This window comes from Vitis vinifera, chromosome 18 (assembly GCF_030704535.1).
Source record: "Vitis vinifera cultivar Pinot Noir 40024 chromosome 18, ASM3070453v1".
NCBI classification, from domain to species: Eukaryota; Viridiplantae; Streptophyta; class Magnoliopsida; order Vitales; family Vitaceae; genus Vitis; species Vitis vinifera.
Window position 1 is genome coordinate 11,321,962 of NC_081822.1, and position 22,990 is coordinate 11,344,951.

The window sequence follows — 22,990 nt, forward strand, 5'->3', positions numbered from 1 at the left end:
CGACATCAACCACCCTCCGCAACTCTCAACATTTTCCCATGCTCCATCCTTTCGTCGTTAGTGCAGAACCTTCGCCCCACGTACGAGGCTAGCTTTGCCCTGAAGAATGATTATTTTTCAAAAAATCCTTCCCTCTTCCCTGTCCTGTAGTGTGTTACGGACCGGGTAGAGATTGACTCAATCAACCTAGAGGAATCCTTCATCATGTAAGCTGTATCCCATTGACAAAAATTGTCAGGGCGGCAGTTTGAATACTTCCTACACCCATTTCTCGTTTCTAAAGCAATTTCATCATCAGTACTATCTACACATTGCCTTATCGGGCAATATTTTGTCACGGATTCCTCTGCTTTCGGATAATAAAACCACATTATTCTCTGCCGCCTGCAACAAACACTTTACAGCGCATCATAATAGACAAAAGAAACTTCCATGAGCATACTGGTCAAACGTTAAAACAAGACATAAAGAATAACCCTTTATATATAGGAATCCGATATAACATACTCTGAAAGAAGCCATCTCAGAGCTTCCTGCATTGAGGACAACTCTCACCGAGACTCATTTTCCATGGATAGAATGGAACCTGCCTTAGATTTACCTCAGAAGGCCTCATTCAATGGGGCTGAGGAAGGCCACAAGCAAAATAAGGAGGTAATATTACTGTTAGCATTGAAGTACCTTACAACCAAACATTCTACTGAGGGTTGCATGTTGGCTATTTTTGTAGGAAGTAGGGGTGTCAACAACATTGGTAAGCAATGGTTGCGTCGATATACGAGGGAGAATTGCGGACAAGCAAAGAACTGGGGGATGGAAGGCATCACCCTTTATCATAGGTTTCCAAAATTCTTCTCTGTTTGTGCTTTGTTTGGATATTGGAAATAGCTTACCTCCATTATTCCTTCTTTATAATTATGTTGGATGTTGGTTGTAGTGAATGAGGTGGCAGAGAGGCTAGCGTTTTTCGCAATTGCTGTGAATATGGTGCAGTACTTGGTACTTCAGATGAACCAGTCGCTTCCAAAAGCTGCCACGCACGTGACTGATTGGATTGGAGCTGCCTATGTTCTCACAATCCTTGGTGCATTCCTAGCTGATGCTTATTTGGGCCGATTCAGAACCATCATCATCTTCTCCTCTGTTTACACAGTTGTAAGTGCTGAGTAGCAGCAGCCAGTAACCTCAAATCGAGTCTCTTAAACTATTCCCTGTACATACTTCTGCAATCAAAATCTCATTGAATGAGAGCCCACATGGGACTGAGACTCAGTATCATGTTCGACCATGGTTCTCCCTCATATGCTCTTCTGCTTTGTTTCACTGCTTCAGGGAATGGTGTTGTTGACACTCTCTGCTTCCATAGACAGCCTACGTCCACCTCAATGCCCCACACGACCTTGCGAACCAGCATCCCGCGGCCAGACGACATTCCTTTATGGCGCACTAGCTCTTATAGCCCTCGGAACAGGAGGTATCAAGCCATGCGTCTCGTCCTTTGGTGCTGATCAATTCGACGAAGCAGATGGAGAGGAAGTGCAGAAGAAATACTCATTCTTCAATTGGTTCTTCTTTGCCATCAACATGGGGGCGCTCCTTGGTATCACCATATTGGTGTATATACAAGTAGAGAAAGGCTGGAATTGGGGTTTTGGAATCCCCACGGCAGCGATGTTCTGTTCCATCATCATCTTAGCTGCTGGCATTCCATACTATCGTTTCCAGAAACCAATGGGTAGTGCTTTTACCAGGTTTCTTCAGGTTATTGTGGCTTCAGTGAGGAACCATTTTAAAGGGGTAGAAGCGGGACATGGTGCTGAACTCTATGAAGTCAAAACTACAGAGTCAGACATCTTGGGAAATCGAAAGATCGCTCACACCGTCCAGTACAGGTTTGTATTGTCTAGGATCTCAATAGTTGACCTATGAGAGAATATTGGTCGTAGTTTCGACGAAACTCGATCGATCTCATTCAGGGATGCATGTATGCTTGTGATTCAATCCATTTGTCACTGTAGGGCTTTCATTTTTCAGGTTTTTGGACAAAGCAGCAGTTATAACAGATGCTGAAGCCAACACAAAGAGCCGCTGGAGGCTCTGCACAGTCACCCAAGTTGAAGAATTCAAATCCTTCGTTAGAATCCTACCAGTGTGGGCCTCCACCATAGCTCTCTCCATTTCGTTCGCCCAACTCTCAACCTTCTTCATCAGCCAAGCCCATATCATGGACAGAAAACTTGGCCCTGACTTCGTCATCCCAGCCGGCTCCATTCCCGTCTTTAGCGCCATGAACGCACTCATCCTTGTTCCCATCTACGAGAAGTGGATTGTTCCCATTCTCCGCCGCCACACTGGGCACCGCAGAGGCATCACATCTCTGCAACGAATGGGCATCGGCCTATTCGTTTCCATCTTTGCCCTGGCATCTGCCGCCTTGGTAGAAAAGAGACGGCGTGACCATTCTAGGGCATCAACCATGAGCGTTTTCTGGCTGCTTCCCCAGTTCTTCCTCATAGGCAGCGCCGAGGTCTTCACGTATGTGGGGCAACTTGAGTTCTTCTACGACGAAGCCACCGATGGGACTCGAAGCCTTAGCAGCGCAATGTTTCTGAGTGAGATTGGGATAGGAAGCTGGTTGAGCACTGCCATCGTTAAGATCATCGAAGGCACAACTGGTGGGGAAGAAAAAGGGTGGTTGAGGAATACTCTTAACACAAGCCGACTGGATTACTTCTACTGGGTATTGACTGGAATCAATGTTGCTAATTTCTTCATATATTTGTGGATTGCTGGGCTTTATAAGGAGAAAGGCGGTGCAAGTGGGAGTGTAAGAGATGAGCCCATGGCAGAGCTGGGCGGTGAAGCTGGAAGAGAGGATGGTAAAGGGGAACTTGAAAGTAAGCTCTTCTATGATTACAAAAACTAAATTCATCTGTTTATTAATTTCTCTTTTACTGTGTGATATATGGGCAAATTGTCTTATGCACATTGCTACATATACATAACATTGTTCCTGGTAACTATAACTATCAGGCCAGAAATAATTTTTATTATAATATTGAAACCAACAAGCTGATTTTAAAATTTCTGAACTCGGTTCACCTACTGCTTTAATGGGTGGACAGCCCAACCCATAGAACATACTTCGAGTTCCGCACATTGACATTTCAACCTAATATAAACCTTATATGGTGGGTTGATAAAAGACACAAAAACCAACTTGCCATTTCTTTTACTTTATGTATTCAATTATTTTGCATTTTTGCATGGAAATGGGGGGTTAAAATAATAATAATAATCTTGAAGGATTAATACTGACCTATTCGCAATTACAAAATGGCACTCTCATTGTTGCCCCTTCACTAACTTTGATCTTCTCTGGCCCATGTTTGCAACCTTGCCCTCGTCTTCACTGACATGTAATAGTTATAGAAGGGAAGTTATTCTTCCATTTGTGGACGTCTCTCTCGGCTAGTGTGGGTGGTGTGAGTGGTGGCATTATCCTAATTTTACTTTTACCACTTTTCTCCTACCTCCCATAAATATTTGTGACATGATCAGTCAGATGACTCATAGTAAAATTATGTCCTACTCTGAAATTTCATCCCAAAATTAATGTACATCCCTAATTTAATCTCCAATCTATTGCGTGCCCATACCCACACGTCGCATAAAATCTACGGATGAGGTTAGGCTATTGCCTTACATGGTAGTATAATCTCTTATTTTATTCTAATTTCTAGTGTGGGGCTTCCTATTTAAGTAGACAACGATTTAAATTTAATCTTCATATATTTTGTGGTCTTTCCTATTTAACGAGACACCAAATATGGTGAACATCCCATCAACAAGAGGCTTTTTCTGCTTTTACTCAATCCATATTTTTTTTCTTTTTATATCTTGTTGCAGGTTTTGTCGATACTTAAAATCAATCAATAATTTCAGGGATGAACAAATATTAATGACATTAAAAAAAGAATAAACTAAGAATTTTCTTACAGTGATTTTAGGATATATTTTCAATAAAAAAAATATTTTTAGAAAATAAAATTAAATATTTGATAAATTTTAAAAAATACTTTTAAAAATATGAAAAATCACTTATGATATTAGAAAATCATCAATAATATTTCTTAAAAACATTTTCAAAAATATACTTTTATTAAAAATATTTTAAGTAAAAACATAGTCAAATACAATTTTATTTTAGTATTTGAGAATAATTGAAACTTGAAAATGGGAATAGATTAAAACAGTACTATCAACTTCAACAATTCCTGACTCGAGCTATTTAGTATATTCTTTAGGGCTAAAATATTATTATAATAAGTATGATAAATATTTAATTAAATGAAGTAATAAAAAATATATATTTTTAATCATGTTTCAACATCATTTAATTTGTATCATATATTGGTTGAAATCGAATTACTACCAATCACCTAAAAAGAATGATAAACATGATAATTGTCGCCCACATTTTAAAAAATAAATAAATATGATAAATCTTATAAAAATATGGTCTATTAAATTTTTATACTTGTGTTAGGACAACTTTTCAAAAGAAAAAAAAAGTTAATTAGTATTTATTTATTTTTATTCATAATTAAAATTTTGAGGATTTTAGTATTGATAATTAAAAATTTTGGGATTTATTTAAAAAAAAAAATAGGAAAGTAATCATAATTGGGAAAGCAAAAAATACCCATATACCATTTCTCTATGCTTTTACCATTTTCCCATTTTAGATTGCTTTCCCTTTTTTATTGTTTTCTATTTTTATATATATTGCTTTTAACCATATATAAAAATAGGAAAACAATAAAAAATTGGAAAAGCAATCATAAAATAGGAAAATGGTAAAAGCATAGAGAAATGGTATATGGGTATTTTGTAAACTAAAAATTAATTTTATTTTTTTGGCCAAATATTCTAAAATATTACAAGAATCTAAGAAGGAAACAAAAAGGAGAAAAGAAATTTTTTGAGGGTTCACAAAAATATTTCCGTGGGGAGTACAAATAGATCCCACTGTCTTGTACTTGCTCCCGAAAATACCATCCAAATTCTATCTCGTTGTACAATATTTTATCGCAAATTACAGAAATTGATTTTCAAGATACTTGGTACCATCTTAGAGATTCATGCCTTGAGCACAACTCCTTCAGAGACAAAAAGACTATACTTGAGCACAAATCTTCCGGCCGCAAACTTTAGATCGACGAAATCGAACCTTCGCCTGGAGTTACTTCTCAAGTCTCCGGCATAGATCACCATGGATGAAATTGGGGAAGTCGATCGGCATATAGGGAAGGTAATGTGATTTTACATCCAAATATTCCACTACTTCATTTCTTCTAGCGTCCATTGAGGGGATTGATTTTGTAGGAAGAAAGCCTTCGGACAACCTTGGTCAGCAATGGTCGTGTCGACTTTAGGGGGAGAATTGCAGATAAGCGAACAACCGGCGGATGGAAGGCGTCCCCGTTCATCATAGGTTTGCAAACTCTTCTCTGTCATGGTCTCCTCCGGATGTTGAAGACCCTTTTCTTATTTTTCGTACATCTTGCATATATGGCGTTAAAAAATTGAAATGATGTTTGGGTGTGGGTTGTAGCGAATGAGGTGGCGGAGAGGTTAGCCTTTTTCGCAATTGCGGTGAACATGGTGTCTTACTTGGTATTTGAGATGCACCAGTCGATTCCGAAAGCTGCTACTCACGTGACTGACTGGATTGGAGCTGCCTATGTTCTCACAATCCTTGGCGCTTTCTTGGCCGATGCTTGTTTGGGCCGATTCGGAACCATCGTCATCTTCTCTTCCATTTATGCTGTTGTAAGTATTAATCCACAATCAATAATTAGGCACGGTAAAAGTTAGATATAATGCGACAAACCAACCCGAACTCAATACTTTTTTGTTTAGACCGAGTATAATTGTGTATGGCTCAAATTTATATCTTGTTCAGGTTGAGTATAATAGTGTATGGCTCAAATTTACATCAAATTTGTATTCTGTTTGGATGGAACTATTTAGCAAAATGCATAAACTTTCACATGACATGTCACCCTAACAATGACCACAACCCCCAATTTTTCTTTCAAAATCTTCTTATCTCATGATTGTGTTGGACAAAATGGGGCAGGGCCAATTAATTTTCATGTCATAGGTCTGGAACTCATCACTTTTGACTGTGACAGGGAATGGTGTTGTTAACACTCTCAGCCTCCATAGACAGCCTACATCCATCTCCATGCACCAAGCAACCATGCAAACCGGCATCCTATGGCCAAACAGTCTTTTTCAGTTGCGCCTTAGCCCTCATAGCCCTTGGGACCGGTGGTATCAAGCCATGCGTCTCCTCTTTCGGGGCTGATCAATTTGACGAGGCAGATGAAAATGAAGTCCACAAGAAATATGCATTCTTCAATTGGTTCTTCTTCGCCATCAACATTGGTGCACTCTTCGGTATCACTCTCTTGGTCTACATTCAAGTGGAGAAAAGCTGGAGTTGGGGTTTCGGAGTTCCAACGGCTACCATGTTTTGTTCCATCATAATCTTGGTCGCTGGTATGAGGTATTATCGTTACCAAAGGCCGATGGGAAGTGCCTTTACAAGGTTCCTTCAGGTCATTGTGGCTTCAGTCAGGAACCACTCTAGAGGGGTTGAAGTGGGACGTGAAGATGATCTATATGAAGTCAGCACTAAAGAGTCAGATATCTTCGGCGCCGTAAAGCTCCCTCATACCGCACAATACAGGTTGGTGTTATGTTGGACCCCATTAGAATCTCAACCAAAACTATAGCACAGCCACCGGCATTCATCCTCCTGGATTGGCCGCAGTTGGGTAAAAAAAGGGTATCTGTAAAATGGTTGCTCATAAATATGTCATTTGTTATTATGTTGATCTTTCAGCTTTTTGGACAAAGCAGCAGTTATAACAGACGCTGAAGCCATCACAAAGAACCGTTGGAGGCTATGCACAGTCACCCAAGTTGAAGAATTCAAATCCTTCCTCAGAGTCCTACCAGTCTGGGCCTCCACCATAGCTCTCTCCATTTCATTCGCCCAACTCTCCACCTTCTTCATCAGCCAGGCCCTCATCATGGACAGAAAACTTGGCCCCAGTTTCGTCATTCCAGCTGGTTCCATTCCCGTGTTTAGCGCCATTACTGGCCTCATCCTTGTCCCCATCTACGAAAAATGGATCGTTCCCATTCTCCGCCGCTATACTGGGCACCGTAGAGGCATCACATCACTACAACGAATGGGCGTCGGCCTATTCTTGTCCATAATTGCTCTGGCCTCTGCTGCCTTGGTAGAAAAGAAACGGCGTGACCATTCTAAACCATTAACGGTGAGCGTGTTCTGGCTGCTTCCGCAGTACTTCCTCATGGGGAGCGCTGAAGTTTTTACGTACGTCGGACAACTTGAGTTCTTCTACGATGAAGCCACCGACGGGACTCGAAGCATTAGCAGCGCAATTTTTCTGAGTGAGATTGGGATAGGAAGCTGGTTGAGCAGTGCCATCGTTGAGATCATCGAAGGCACAACTGGCGGGGAAGAAAAAGGGTGGCTGAGGAATGATATTAACAAAAGCCGGCTGGACTATTTCTACTGGACACTGGCGGGGATCAATGGTGTTAATTTCTTGATATATTTATGGATTGCTCGGCGTTATAAGGGCAAAGGTAGTGAAAAGTGGAGTGTGAGAGATGTAGCCGTTCATGGTTGAGAAAGGGAGGATTCTGAAACCGTAAGGTAAGATCTTCTGAAATCACAATTTATCTTATCTCCTCATGGTTGTTTATTTGGCAAATTGTCCAATGCCCATTACTGACATATTGCAATCGTCAAATATGTTTGACATCATCAATTGTTGCAAATTTTTTTTTAATAATATAGCCACTAAACATTTATATATACCATTTATCTATTTGGTAGAAATTTATTACTTAATTTATTCCTATACAACTCATTTCCGCTTTGGACGGCTTTAAATACGTCTATATAATTGAAAAGGCCTTGTTACACGAAAAGTGTTAGTTAGGAACTCTTTTCTTTAATTGATGTAGGGTGTAAAAGTTATCAAAATTGATCCTTAACCCTCGTAAGGGACTTTCAGTAGGCACTCTAAATGACCCAATAATCACGTGGAACACAATTATGCTATTGATATCACACATGAATTAAAGGAAAAAGTTCTTAAAAATTATATATACAATGGACTCTTTTTAACTATATAGACGCTGTTAAAACCGTCAAGACCTATTAGATTTAAAATGGATGAGATATCTATATGAGAAAGAGTGGATCACTAAAGTCAGTTTATGATAGTAATTAATTGCGTCCATACGTGACCAGTTACATTGTTTTGTGGGTTGGGTTAATTAAGCCCCCAGTAATCAGAATAACTTGACCCAATTCAAAAGCAATCTAGGCTCAAATTCAGGCACATATGGGCTTGAGTGGAATTTCGAATGGGCCTGACCATGGCCTTTACCCAGACTATCGATTATGCCCCAGTAGGTTCAAAGAGCCCTGAATGTGTGGCTCTAACCATGAATATATAATTAACAGTGAAAAAGTAAACTCAATTCTCAAGCGACCTTAAGGACTGCCATCATAAAGCATGTAAAAGATAAAATAATTACTATTAAATGAATTACAGTCTTTAAGATAAAAACAAAAACAAAACAAGAAGTGAGGAAAAATATAATTGAAATTTCAAAATGGGAGACAATAGGTGATCCTTTTGACTTTGAGGTTAGGTGAGATTGCCAACAATTGATAACATTGGACAGCCAGTTGGTGAGGCTGTCCTTTGGGACAAACCCTTGTTCCGACGTCCAGCAAATCGGCGATCAATTGACCAAATGCTACTATAAGGGAAAAAAAAAATGTAACAGTTGACATCATTAAAGGGGAAGCATGCTGTAAAGAAAATGCTTTAACAAAAGGCAGTAATATGGTGATTATGGATCCAAATAATTATGACTCTTTAATAATGCCATCTCTCGGGATCTGTTAAATGCTGTCTTAATCTTACATAAAAGTTAGACAGTGCTTTTAGGCATAAATTTAAGAACTTGACTAAGACACTTTCTAGAGACGTAGAGGAACCAAACAAAAATGTGGGCTCATTTCGTCTACATTTTCTTTTGCCTACAGCCAGCTGAAATCATGGCTTTTTCAAGTTTTACCTTTAGGAATTGAACTCAAAGAAAGATAGTTTTCCAGGTTGCTGTTTTGCGGATCATCAAATGGTCCCTGCCACAAGATTTTATTGAGATTTCTAAAGGTCATGTCGTAAACACTAACTGGCTATATCTTAAAGCTTTCCGTCATCTCTTGAATCCTGATCTTACAGTATGATTCCATGTAGGCAGCGGACCAAGCAGTCACCTGGTCAATCATGGAACAGTACAGTCCAAATAGGTGTCTATTATTCCTTTTTCCTTGGTACCCACAAGTTTCTTGTTCTGGAAGTAACCTAAAATTTACACAGAATAATCCATGGAGATCATGACAAGTTAAAATAGTTATGGTTACTTGCATGACTCAATGACTTACCATATATGGAGTGTTATTTGGTTAGCGAAACTATAGTTTAATTACTCAGTAGAAGCCTTTCTTAGGTTGAGTAGTCATGAGCCATACTCTCCAACCTCATCTTCCTCTGCGACTTTCGTTTGACCATCTCCCATGGTTGATGGCAATCATTCTGGTATTTCATACTTTATCACCAGATCGTTGAAGAACTAAAGCCATACTCTTCTAGACACGAACTTTCATTTCATTGTTCTCAAAGGCAACATTTGCCATATTATATTAATGAAAGGGGAAAACTTTAGCTGTACTGTACTTCTTGTGTGGCCCTTTAATGTTAAGTTCTAAATTGGGTCAAGAATTTTACAGGAATATTGAAGAAGCACGCGTTGATAGGTGAAAGGTGATGTGATTTAATCTACCATTTTCACGGGCATTTCTTGTTAAATTTTTCCCAACCACTCCTTAGTTAAGCTCAGGCTTGATTGAACACTGTGTGCTTTTGGGGGACAAAAGTGAAAAATGTTATCTCAGACTTTGGTTCTTTCCTTAAGGAACAGTGAGAACTGCCCTTCCACTTGAGTGTGAGAAACCCAGCAAGCCTCAAATACTCCATGGACGACATGAATATCCAGGAGTTGCAGTTACATTGCACTACTTTTCCATTTTGAAATTTAGCTTTCCCATTGAGGCTTTGGTCTTTTATGTCTTTAAATTTCACCTGGTTCCCACACAGCTGATCATGCTAGAACCCAATGCGTCCTGAAGTTGGACCCCTTAGGCCTTCCAGTTGATGTCCCAGTTAATAATATGCTTGGTTATTTTTATTTTTTATTTTTTTGACATACATCATGATTAAACAAAATCGAAAGAGTGAGAAATTTGGAGGATTTGGTGTTGCCTCTGGAATCATTGTAAATGAGTGTCGCTACGATATCGTATGAAAATCAAAATTTGCACCATCTTTAATAATAAATAGAAAGAGAAACTATTGTGCGGGTCCTTCATTCCCATGCCACAATGATAATGATCTTCAGCATTAGCTTCACAAGGTGCAATTCTTTTTCCTTTAGAAAATCAAACCATTGATTAACACATAAAGCATATGGGATCTCTAGAGCCCAAGGCGCGCATATCAAGAGGTAACTATCACCATCATATTCAATCCCCTCAAACTCTCTTGGAAAAAGAAAGAAAAGAAAAAGCAAAGCAGAAAAAAGGAAGAAGAAGAAGAAAAGCAAAAGGATTTCGTACACACAAGCTTTTCCGATATAAATAAAGTAGTAGGGTGTTGTCCAACCAAAGCACTGTAGTCAAAAGGGTTAGGGTTTGCTGGTCAAACACTCTCGGTTGACGGAGGGAGAAGTGGCTGAGTAAGGGAGGACTTGATGTGGCTTGATGTCCTGACGTTTCCGTGCTCCGCTGTGGAGGGGATCGCGACCTTCTCCTTGGCGGCAAACTTCTTCTCTTCGCTTTTGCCCCAGAGCACGAAGTAGAGTCCTGATATGATCAACACTGCTCCAATGATCCTGTACATGCCACCCAGAAAAAGGCCTTCCATGAGCTTCAAATCAAAAAACAATATTTTGTACTAATACCCCCACAGTTCAGTTATTTCTACTAAACCCTTCACATACGATTGTGATTAAATTTAATCTTGCGGTTGGGGAGAAACATGTGGGGTTCCATGAATGCATGAGTGAAGGGGTTTTGGAATGAGAAGGAAACAAAGATGATCATGGAGAGATATGGGGAGAGAGGTGGAGGAAGCACTGAGAGTGAGAAGTGATTGATGAAAGAGATTGGAATTATAGGGACCCACCCTCCCAAATAGAACTCTTCGCCTAAAGCCACGGAAGCCATAATGGCGACAACCAGAGTCTGAACAGGTTGGTACACCGCCACGAACACCGGGCCACCCCTGTCAATGCACCATATCTGCACAGCGAATGCGATCCCTGATGCCACCACTCCCTGCAATTTTCCCATCAACATTTCACTTTCAAAACCCCAATTAAGCCCACAAAAATTAAATCGTTTTGTATGACTACTTTTGCATAATAGCATTATAATATTCATGAAGAGAAAAGCGAAAAAAAAAAAGGAGAAATGACTTATGATCCACCATCTTAAGAAGATGGTGGTGGTGGTGGCCGGGTTCTAGACCCAAAGGCCACTGGCTCCTTTGCCGTAGGACGACAAACTTACCTTTTAACAGCTCCCAAAAGTATATGGCTCTGATAAGCCATTTTCTTTATAGGACAGGAGGAGGATGCGGATAACATGCGCAAATGAAGATGAAGAAGCTTCATTGCTATGTTCTAAGGGTTTTCTGTTGGTTTTTAAACCAAAGATTGTGACGTGTCACCACGATCTCTGATTGTGCGTGAATATATCATTACTCATGTCACTGCTTTGACTGGTATCCAGGCTTTAGAAAGTGGCTGGATTTATGGGATTGATATCCCTCCAGTTCCTGACTCTGCAGTTAAATTCAGTCCGAATTCCAAAACCCCAGCAAGCCACAACTGAACTCAAAGAGGGGTGCACTCGCCTTTTTCCAAAAGGTTATGTTATTAGCTCAACTGGTTCTCTTTTCTGGAGAAACTATGAGTTGGGTGCCTTTTTATCATGTTGTGTGACACTGTGACCTGCGAGTCTACCTCGGGACTCGGTGAATAAGAACGAAGTTTATTGAGTCACTCACCGCATAGAAGACGCTGAAGAGTTCTGCGCCAGAGTGAATAAGCCATGCTTGAGAGTTTCTCTCAATAACAAGAGCTATAATCAAAAACTGAATAAGGCCAAAGAAGCAGGTATAAGAGGTAACAGAGAGGCGAGCCGGGTACTTCTTCAAAACTGGGGCCTGCAAGACGAGCCAAGCGGACCAAGACAAGCAATGGCCAATGAGATAGACGCAGCCAAGAGTCCAGTTTTTGCCCTTTGCATCTCCTAGTGAAAGAAACAGTGGGGGTGTGTTGTCTGGCCGTGTAGATGGGCTGTATATGGTCGGACCCTTATATAAAGTAATAACCGAAGCTCCAGCAACACAGAGGATGGTTCCGAGCACCTTGGCAAGACCGTCCTTTCTATTCAATCGCACTTGCTCTATGCTGAAAATCAAAATAAGAAGAATAAAAACATGTAGGAGGCATGCATGAGTGGAGACCTTTAATTAACAAGTATTATGCTCATTTAACTAGTTTTCATGAGAGTAAGAACTTGCCGAAGTACGGCTGCCATGAGAAAGGTAATGGCAGGGACGGAGTTTTGTATCGCTGATGCAAAGGTGGGTGACGTATTGTCCAAACCCAACAAGTAGAATCCTTGGTTTGCTGTTATTCTGTCACGCACGTTAAAGAATATACAAAAGAATGAGTACTTTCGTGGTGAATCTTTTCAATATTTGTTGTATTGATGAATCTTTTATATTTAGTGGTTAAATCATACCCAACTAGTGCGAGGAGGAAGAACTGGACGACAAAAGAAAGAGTGAGTGCTGGTCGCTCCTTCCTGGTCAAAGAAGAATGGAAAGGACAAGTTATGGTAACGGGCTAATATTAGAGAATATAAAAGAAGAGAAGAAAATGTGCTAAGCTAGTAGTTAAGTGCGTACTTCTCTAAAAAATAAGCAAAGGGGGCTAGCAGAAGCAAAGCGATAATGTTCCTATAAACTGGAAACACGAGTTTGCTTATGCCCATGTTGAGGGCAGCTCTGGAGACTACATGAAATCCGGCATAGCCAAACTGCAAGGCCAACATGGCCAGGTGCAGCTGGACTCGTTCAGGCACTGAACACCACATTCTCCTTGAAGAAGTTGAGCCAGTATCCGCCATTGAAGCAGACAACACGACAGAAAGAAATCAAGAGGGGAAGAAGAAAAGCGATGAACGCTGATGCTGTGGAGGGGCAAGGGTGAAGAGTGGGGGATATAAATACAGGTGAAGAGAATGAGAGGCAACAGAGTATGCATCGAGAGTGTACCCCACAAGGGCCCTAAAAAGACGTTTTGTCAACTGTTAGTAGCCTTCAAAATGTTTTTGGTTGTCTCCCACATTCTTCATCTCTTACAGCCCCCCTCCCTCGCTGACAAGACAACCCGCATCGCACTATACGACTATCTTGAGAGAGAAGGAGAGAGGGGAGTGAGGAGAGAGGAGAGAAGATTTTTATTTATTAACAGCTTCTGTTTTGGCACCATGCCATTAATGATTATAATTGAGGAGAGGCAGGAGCTGAGCCGCCATTGATAGATAGCGCGCACGAGGGGTGGTGGGTACTCCATGCGTCCTCATCGCCCATGAAAGCCAACAACCCCACCACCCCCCCGCCTCACAGTCACTCACCCACACTACTAAACTTAATATTTTGTGCATCTTTCTAGACACCTTTATTATTGTATACTGTAATCACACTATTATATACCTATTTATATTTGTATGATATCTTTTTCTCCCTCAACTTTATAATACAATACTTGTATAAAGATAATCGGTCAGCAATGCCCCATTCCAATCAATCTCAACCATTCATTTAAAAATTGATCATCATATTATTAAAGATCATATTCAGTTTTAAAAATTATATTGGGAAAACCAAAGGAACCCACTAATCCCATTATTAAGATCATAGGATGGATGAAATCCAGGGCATCCTTGATTGTAGAAAAGAAAAAAAATGTACCGCTTTTAATGGTAGGGAGGACCATAACATAAAAGTAGCAGCCAACAAGAGGAATCCATCTTTTCATTACTTTCTTTAATGTTTCTTTGTGGGTAGTTAAGATGAAGTAGTCTTTATTATTGTTAGCTCATCTTAATCAATTGAATTAAAGGGTCTCTTTCTCTAGCTTGATCATCCTCTTAAGGAACCTAATGAAGTGTTTCCACTAAGGCTCCCACTCCCAAAGTATGCTCTATTGTGGGTTGCGTTCTGGTACCAGGTCCTTTGCTTTAAGAGACATCCTGCCCCCCCTCAATTGAGACCACCATCATTCTAAAATTTTCAAAAGAGAAAGGCCTGCCCAAGGAAGAATATATATTAGCCTTTTGATCTATAAAAGTGCTTCCATCTGACAGCCATGCTTTATAAGAAAAATAATTTTGAAAATTTTATTTAAAAAAAAAAAGAAGCTGGGTCGAGAAGAAACTCGTCTGACCCGGCCTGCATGAACCGGTTGGAATCCATCCTGACTATTCCAGGTTGTAATCTTGAGTATCGTCTGTATAACTTCATCCTCTTTTGGGTCACACAAGTACATGCCTGACAGCTAGAATAGATATGGTGTGCACGAGAGAATCTTAACACCCAGACCCCCGAGTCGACCCGTTTGACTCGTGTTCACACTTTCTCCTTTTTATTTGAAAAAGCATGCATATGGGTTTGTTGATAATTGCAGTCATCTTTTTTGAAAAGAGAGATATGAATTAAAGAGGATTCATGGAATTTTTATTTGGGACAACTTTGTATCTTTTGGATTTTAGAGCGGAAAGCAGAGGTGCCCTCAATTCAAAAAGAGATACAGTGAACTTCCATTCCTTCTGCTAACAAAATCAGGGAAGGGAATGTATCAAAATATCTTCTATAGGTTCAGGGAGCCATGGAATTAAAGCCTCCCCTCCATCAACTTCTTCATATGCCCATCAGACTATCGCCACCAACAACTCATGTGCATCAACGGCACGCACCATGTTGACAGCTGGGGTGAGGCCCTCGTATGTATACCAGTACCACTGCCCCTACTACCATGCCTATTACTTCACCTCAAATAAATCAATGGTACTTCCTCTCACATGGGTCTTGTTCAACTTAGGATATTAAAGGCGAGATATGCAACCCAAAAGTTAATAGGTGGTTGTGAGAATTCCCTGCGACGGGTGGTGGTTCAGAGTGTCTTTGACCGTGCTTTTATTTGAAGGATTTTCATTAAAAATATATTTTTTTTAAATACTATAAATAATTTTCTTTTTTTTATTTTTATTTTAAAGTATTTTCTCAATTTTAACAAACATTTGTTATTTTTTTCCAAAACACTTTTTATATTAAAAAGGGTAAAATCAATGCAAAATAGTACTCTTAATGCATTTTTACTTATGATCATTAATAAGGGGATTAAGCAGCTAAACATCAATGATTATGATTGTATGGAGGTTGACATGGCCACGGGGAATGAGAACTGTTCAATGCACTAGGAAAATTTTTGTTAGCCACGATTGAACACAATGTTCAAAATACTCCAGACAACAATAACGATGTGTTTCTTTAGCATGCCTACTCTTTAATCCAGGCGAAGCAAAGCAGCTTCAATCACGTTGGTTGCCCGTGAGACGTCGCCCTCATTGCTGGTTATGAAACTAACCATTAAGAGTGAAAGGTCTTAAGTATAACGCTCTGGTCCCCCGATACGCTTCCGCTCTAGTTGAGACTTAAGGCTCAGTTGTGATCTGCCTCCTATCGGATATGTTAAAATGTATCACTAGATTGACTAGTGCCACTCAATTGATTCCTGTGGGTCATTGCTTGAATGGACCACATCACAACGGATATTTACCGGTTACAAAATTTGCTGAAAGATATACCCTCAATCCCCAGCAAATATTACTAGGAATTGAATGTGCCCAGGTCAGTGTGATTATAGCATGATGGAGATACATGACCTAAAAGAATTGACGCTGCAAAAACTGAATAGAGCAGCTAAAATGTCCAGCTTATTCACCAGAGAATCCGGTCACTACTGCATTATTATCGCAGAAGGACATGCACTGTTCTGCTTTGACAAATACCTTAACTTTTTTTTTTCTTATATGATTTCCGGAGGTTGCATTTTTCAAACACTAAATGGACCATAATTTGCATCTGCATTAGGTGGCCAACATTATTGTCGTCCATTCTGCCTTTTTCTCCACCCACCCCAGAAAAACCTAAAGAAAGAGAGAAAATCAACTGGAGCAAGCCATCTTATTTTTGGATGATTCACATCGAAGAGAAGAATCTCCTCCATAGAAAAGATTTTGAATCGTTACAATCATCGCTGCCCCCTGCTATGGACCAACAGCGTGTACACCCTTCATCATGGTGTGCTTTCTTCTTTAATTTCAAGGTAGTTACGTCCAAGCAATTTTATAGAACATATCAAGTGGTCAGAATGGATGAATCTGCATGATGCTGAGAGATTGGTCCACCAATCTAGCATCTCAAGTTATTTTACAGCATAGTCGTACAGTAGAAATCAATTTCACAAAGTAGAATTACACGGGGAAGACTCTATTTACAAAAATCCAAAATATGGTGTAACACACTAACACTAGATAAGTAGGAAGTGTGAGTAGGGTAAGGCTAGGTTTGGCCATTTTCATTGAGTTTTTGCTTCCTCGAGGAGCCCTGTTCGTAAAGAGTCATGAAAACCAAATCAACAGCTATAGTACATGGAAGAGATTTAGTACCAAAACCAGATCCCTTCTTTGGGAAGATCCTCCTAGCTTTATGTGGGCTGGCCTTTTCCGGGTTTTACTTGCTAGTGGATAACCGCACTACTGACTCTTTATTCCTTCTGTTTGGCTCCTTTGGCACATAAAGTGATTCCACCCACCACAGACACTACACAAGAGACTTGAGAGCGATGACATAGATGTTTGGTGAAAATAGTTTCACATGTTTTGTTAAGAGGCCTAATCTGATGAGATAGGTTCATGTAATTCCACAATTTGGGTGTGTATTAGTTTAAGGAAAAAGCATTTAGATTAACATCATCAATGTCTATTCATGCTTATCAGTTCCTTTCTTTTTTGACTGGAAATCTTTCTTGAAGGCATCGCCATTCACATTGACTATGTTGTGATGTGAATGCCTCTTTCATACTTCTCTTTTAACCTTTTTCTATCAGAACTTGATTACGATTTGGAGAAATCTCCCTAAATCAGACATCAAAATATGATGCTTTACTTACAGCAAAAACTGATAAATCCTGCAACATTTTGTATGATTTTAAAATTAATAACACATTGTGTCGTGTACGTGAAGACATTGTTCCACTTCCACCCAGTTAACATTCTTCTTTTTCCCTTAAACAGTGGTTGATCCATGATAAAATCAGCGGACTCATTTTAACATTCAGTTTTAAGAAGCATGCAATGCAAGGCCATGGAAAGAATTGTTCAAGCAAAGCAAGTAATCATGCGTTTCTCCCAAGAGTTTAAATGAAGATAAGCCCCCACATACAAATAGAGCATAAATGACAACCCAATATAACCAAAAGAGTACTATTAATTTTATATCCATTTCATATCAACATCATTACTATAACACTATAATTATTACTGATTGATGTTTCTTTTCTTAATACTCGGCTTCTAGCAGAGAACGCAGAAGTGATAAAAAGAGAATTTGGACCTGCACAGGTGACACTAACAGACTGACAAGAACAGTTCTCAAAGCTCTTGAACGCAACACTTGAACCAACAGACTTTGAATTGTTAAGGCCATCAGATTGTTGTAGCAAACTAAATCGAACCATGCCATGCTATGTATGCACCATTCCTTTACAAAAATCAGATATGCATAAGACTAATATCTTAATAAAAGAACTTGAGATAAGGATTGAATCAACTATCTTTAGACCATAGTGGCGGCGGAGCCACCCTTCCCAGAAGAACTGTAGACAAATATATAAATAATAACCCCACCAAGATTAGAAGAATCTAGTAGAGAATATAGCCTAAAAAATGTAAAAGAAAATTCCTGAATCAGCAGATATTGATTATTAAGATAAATTGGGATAGAGCACACGATCACTAGAATAGAAGCTGTAAAAAGAACATGTGAATAAGAAATTGGATGATCATGATCAACTAATAGGGTAGATGCTTGATCTAAGAATATTTCAGATGCTACAGGGTAGGACCACTGCTACAATACCCTATCGATAACATCTTGACTCTCCTCTGCTCTCTCTCTTCATTTATTAGTTAGCCACTTTTAACATCCACGTTCATGGGAGTGACAAAGTCCCCATTACCAATCCCTTTAAAATGCACCATTGAAAGAGCAGGGTCCCATAGCTGGGGTACTGCAGCCCACCATTACCAAATAAAGTTTCAAAGTTAAGTTCATCCTCGCCCAATTGCTCATTTTGAGAGGATGGTATTCGAATCTTAGGGCAAAGGATGCTGTGAAGATCTTTCAAAGATGACAAAGGAGATTCCTAGTCAGTCATTTTCAAGATCCTCATCGCCATTCGCGTGCATCTGACACACCGATCAGTGGATGACACATCGTTGGCCATTCATGCTCAACAAGAGCTCATTCAAGGCATAATGTTTCATTCAAATTCCACTCAATTACACATTCTTGATATATTTCTTAAGATGTCTTTAATGTAAATTAAAAATTCAAGTTGCCTGACTAGATTAGTCTTATGATGGCAAAAGCTAACTAGAGTTAGGAATCTACTTTATTATCACATAAGCAACTACTAAAGTTCTCACTTGAACTTTTCTAAAGAAAAAACACTTAAGCAGTGTTTGGCAGCAGAGACTTCAAGAAAGAACAAGATCCACGAAGGCTCTTCTTTTCTTCTTAGAAGTCTATCATGTCAAGGCAAAGGATCAAACATCCAATCAAAATGCAGACAATTTTGTAGAAGATAACAATTTAGCAATACCTAAAAGAACATTTGCATTCTGGGAGATCAAAGACAGTCATTGTCAGATTTGAAGAGGGGTAACTTCTACAAGTGAGGTACCATCATCTTTTCAAATTTGAGAAAATTTAAGAGCCACAAGAGGTCAATTTCCACTCAATTTTCCCCCAAATACATCAATGTACTTTGTTGAATACGTGGCTTTTAATGTTTTTGTCTTTTCCCAAGTAATGCAGTGAGGGAGACCCCAGCTACAAGCTGAAGGTATTGCCTAGATAATTGAAATTCCCTGCATTCTAAGTCAAGCATATTGTATAGAAAGTTCCCTATTACAAGAATTTGTCGCGATTAAACGATAGCATGATGGTATGATTTGAAAGAACCTAACAATTTGATTGACGTGAACACCGCATTAAGGTTGGCAATGCGCCTAATGATGATATTCGAGAAGATGGCGGCAACAGCATCATATGTTCTAGAATAGTAAATATAAATGTCGGTATAGTGGGTATCTATAGAACGCCAGCCAACTAGGTTATATCCCAAGTCATTGTGACAGATTATGTATCTTTTGTAAGGAGTTTGAAGCAATGAGATTCCATATCATCATATAATACATACTAACTAACAAGGAGTACTCCCATTTCATAACATAAAATCAGCACTTTGCAAGAATCTTAACTCAAAAAGATGCCTTAAAAATCCCAATCATTCCTCATCGTTCAGCTATCTATGCCTATCTCATGTTCCACGTCACCTCTTTTCTCATTGCATCAATCTACATTATTATTAGCCTTCTATTCTCCTTGTAGCAATAGGCCAGTAGTTCTTTTATTAGTTGTGGTAGGTAGACAGCCAACATTAGAAGGAAATAATCTCAATAACTGAAGTTTCAGTTCACAATGTTCATTTGATAAAATATAGAAGTCACGTTTTATACTAAACTCAATTACCTAATGGCATACTAGTTTCTTCTGCGCACAGGCTGTTCTAGGAAAATTGAATGACTCTATGTTTTACATGGAAGTTGAGCATTCACTTCTAAAATTTCATGAAATGGAAATATATCAAATTTTTACCATCACTTGCTCTGATGACTGTCATTTTCACTAACATTCCCATTCAAGATGATGGCCTTTGTCCAAAAAAGGAAGAGGAAGAGAACATAGTAGGTTAGTTTCCATGAGGCATTACCAAAAAGGCCTTTAATTAATTCAAGAGTCACAAGAGCACTATTTGAAAGTTCTAATGAGATATCAAAACCTGCAATTGGCTTTCTAAGACCTACGTAAATGAACTGTCATAAGGGATCCATCATCCATGCAACTTATTACCATAGGTGGGGGAAAAAAAAGGAGAATCAACCACCTTTATTATTTGGCAATACAACTGAATAATTCCTCTGTCTATTATTGATTTTCTACACAAATCTAGTTTCCCCATTTTCATTTGCATTCTATCAAATCATACATTACATGCCTTTTCTCATTGTCTCAAGTTCAACCCATGTTCTATGAAGAAATTGATATATGAATAGTATAATTTATAACATTTTATAATAATCACCAGTATTTGAAAAAGTGTTTAATTCTAAAATGATAATTTATCTACTTTGTAATATATGTATAATTATTATCTTGGTATTTAATTGATGATTTTTGTGTTTTCAATTAAAAATTAAATGGAATTTGAAAATAAATATTTTTAAAAATAATTAAAATCAATATATTTATTAAAACTTCATTTTAATATTTTATTTTTCAAAATATATATAAAATTTAGGTATAAACATAAAATATATAAAATGTAGTTCATTGTGTTAAGTAAAGACATGTTTGCCCCAATGGTGTATGGGTTGCGTTTTAAACTTGGGAGGCCAAGTTGAAGTCCCTACGCTGCAAAATTTTTATTTTGCTGACTTTGACCATGCTTTGACCCATCAAAAAATCGGGAAAATCCCAATAAATTGGTGAAAATCAGTGGAAACACGAAAAATCGTGATAAATCCGAAAAAAAATCCAGAAATATCGGACCTTGGATATATCTTCCCAGATTTCGTGTTGGGATCCACCGAGATTCAAAATATCAAGGATATATCGGCGATATATCCCGATTTTCTTAACCTTGGGTATATATAACAGCACAAGAACCTGAAATCACATATCCACTCCATTTATCTCACTCAATTCTATGCACCATATTCTTTATAATCACTTCCTAACTTCTATTTCTAGTATTAGTACTAAAAAAATAGAATAAACAAAAAACAAACAACATTTTTTTTTATGATAGGTAAAGATCAATGATATAAACAATGCCTAACAAAGGGACACACAAAAGCATACACGATGCATATAAGGGTGCCAAAAGGCCAAAACAAGGCAAGTGGGTACACAAAAAACCACCACCATGCCTTACTTAGAACTTAACCTCTCCACAAACAACTTCAATATATTTCAATTTCTTTCCCTTTTTTCCATCTGTGGGGTTTTCTTTTTCTCCCCCCGCCCCCCCAACCTTTGTTTTTTTTTTGGCTCCTGTTTTGGGCAGTTGGAGGAGAGCATCTATGTGAAGATATATACACGGTTACTGCAGAATGAGGGCAAGGGAAACTTTTTTCATAAGGAAAGTTTGAGGTCATTTTTCTTTTTTGACGAGTTATAAAAATCTACTATAACGCATCCCGAATATATGGAAAATATAACAGGGAGGTCCCAAGGCAAATTGATAAATAGAAGAAAAGATGATGATACACTAGCAAACAAAAATAGAACAAAAGCTCATGAGGTAAAAAAACTTTCCCATAAAAAACAGGCCATTAATAAAATCCATAAAGAAAGGTAGAGCTGGATGAAGAATTGGGAATGACAGGTTTGGAACAAAATGAAAATCACCTTATATGAAAATTCTACTGTTTGGATAAGTGTCAAAGAATTAGTGGAGTAAGGATGTTCTCTGTCTTGAAAGCAGTGGTTGTGGTGATTAGTGGCGCTACAACAGTGGTGACTTGAAGGTAGGGCCCTAGTGGTGATAGTGGCAAAGACAATGAAGCTGCCCCAAATTCAGGCTGCTCAAAACTTACGGTAAATTCAGCAGTTAGGACTCAGCAACTTGGCAAACTGAAAAACCCAGACATGATTCAAGTATTGATTAACTTGGATCTAAAGTAACCTTGTCATTCAGAGAGACTAGATATCTTGTTTTGCAATTTTTTAATCCAAATGTTAGCCTTGCTGCAAGGCGATTGCCTGTCTTCGAGTTTAAACCCAACTTACCCAACTCCAAGAAAAAGAGAACGAGAAAAAATCCTATAGTGGACAGGATGTGTGGCTGAATTTTGAAACCGTATTTCAAATCGTCCAAACGAAATGCAAAATGGCAGATCAAAGTTCACAAGGATGGAGCAGATATCCCAACAACTAAGCTGGCACAGTCAGACCAGTAGGATCATCATCTTTTTCTATTCAAAGCAGGGTGCATGGGGATTGGGATGATAATTCCATCCATGTGGCTATCAAAGCTTTCAATATGCTCTAACCTGGGTCCTTATAAGACCTGAACTGACCCAACCTCACTTTGGGCTAACTTGGGTACCTGTCTTCATAACAAGGCTCTAACTGAGCCCATCCCCTCCTAGGATCAGGTGGTTTGTTTCTTTCTTTCACAAAAACCTCTTTATTTTCCCGCTAATGAATGAATTAACTTAAGATATAGTTCAAAGGGATTCTACATTGTTTGCAGATAACATAAATCCATCTTATGAGAGTGAGAGTATTTTTAGAACTATAAAAATATGTCATAA

At 38.8% G+C, this 22,990-nt stretch overlaps 3 protein-coding genes across 3 annotated transcripts; 2 read left to right on the forward strand and 1 right to left on the reverse strand.

Annotated features, from left to right (window-relative positions):
• Positions 1-498: 498 nt before the first annotated feature.
• On the forward strand, positions 499-3,067 carry LOC100262501 (protein NRT1/ PTR FAMILY 8.2-like). The gene is made up of 5 exons (XM_002280799.3): positions 499-654; positions 731-839; positions 938-1,155; positions 1,333-1,892; positions 2,035-3,067. Exons 1-5 carry the CDS (start codon positions 571-573, stop codon positions 2,924-2,926), a joined length of 1,863 nt encoding a protein of 620 aa, XP_002280835.1. The 5' UTR covers positions 499-570; the 3' UTR covers positions 2,927-3,067.
• A 1,951-nt stretch (positions 3,068-5,018) lies between these two features.
• Positions 5,019-7,926, forward strand: LOC100243715 (protein NRT1/ PTR FAMILY 8.1). The gene is made up of 5 exons (XM_002280102.5): positions 5,019-5,314; positions 5,389-5,497; positions 5,618-5,835; positions 6,201-6,760; positions 6,917-7,926. Exons 1-5 carry the CDS (start codon positions 5,276-5,278, stop codon positions 7,734-7,736), a joined length of 1,746 nt encoding a protein of 581 aa, XP_002280138.2. The 5' UTR covers positions 5,019-5,275; the 3' UTR covers positions 7,737-7,926.
• A 2,663-nt stretch (positions 7,927-10,589) lies between these two features.
• Positions 10,590-13,733, reverse strand: LOC100266024 (protein WALLS ARE THIN 1). Its single transcript, XM_002280026.5, has 6 exons — positions 13,167-13,733; positions 13,001-13,063; positions 12,777-12,893; positions 12,258-12,663; positions 11,373-11,524; positions 10,590-11,079 (listed from the first exon to the last, which is right to left on the reverse strand). The coding sequence occupies exons 1-6, from the start codon at positions 13,385-13,387 to the stop codon at positions 10,887-10,889; spliced, it is 1,152 nt and encodes a 383-aa protein (XP_002280062.1). The 5' UTR covers positions 13,388-13,733; the 3' UTR covers positions 10,590-10,886.
• Positions 13,734-22,990: the final 9,257 nt, after the last annotated feature.

Excerpts from the sequence above, each read along its gene's own strand:
- LOC100266024 (XM_002280026.5), bottom strand. The coding sequence starts at position 13,387 with ATGGCGGATACTGGCTCAACTTCTTCAAGGAGAATGTGGTGTTCAGTG. Across the intron at positions 12,894-13,000 it reads TTCCTCCTCGCACTAGTTGG|AATAACAGCAAACCAAGGAT; the intron begins GTATGATTTAAC and ends CGTGCGTGACAG. Across the intron at positions 12,664-12,776 it reads CTCATGGCAGCCGTACTTCG|CATAGAGCAAGTGCGATTGA; the intron begins GCAAGTTCTTAC and ends TTTGATTTTCAG.
- LOC100243715 (XM_002280102.5), top strand. The coding sequence starts at position 5,276 with ATGGATGAAATTGGGGAAGTCGATCGGCATATAGGGAAG. Across the intron at positions 5,315-5,388 it reads TCGATCGGCATATAGGGAAG|GAAGAAAGCCTTCGGACAAC; the intron begins GTAATGTGATTT and ends TTGATTTTGTAG. Across the intron at positions 6,761-6,916 it reads CCTCATACCGCACAATACAG|CTTTTTGGACAAAGCAGCAG; the intron begins GTTGGTGTTATG and ends TTGATCTTTCAG.
- LOC100262501 (XM_002280799.3), top strand. The coding sequence starts at position 571 with ATGGATAGAATGGAACCTGCCTTAGATTTACCTCAGAAGGCCTCATTC. Across the intron at positions 840-937 it reads GGCATCACCCTTTATCATAG|TGAATGAGGTGGCAGAGAGG; the intron begins GTTTCCAAAATT and ends TGTTGGTTGTAG. Across the intron at positions 1,156-1,332 it reads TCTCCTCTGTTTACACAGTT|GGAATGGTGTTGTTGACACT; the intron begins GTAAGTGCTGAG and ends TCACTGCTTCAG.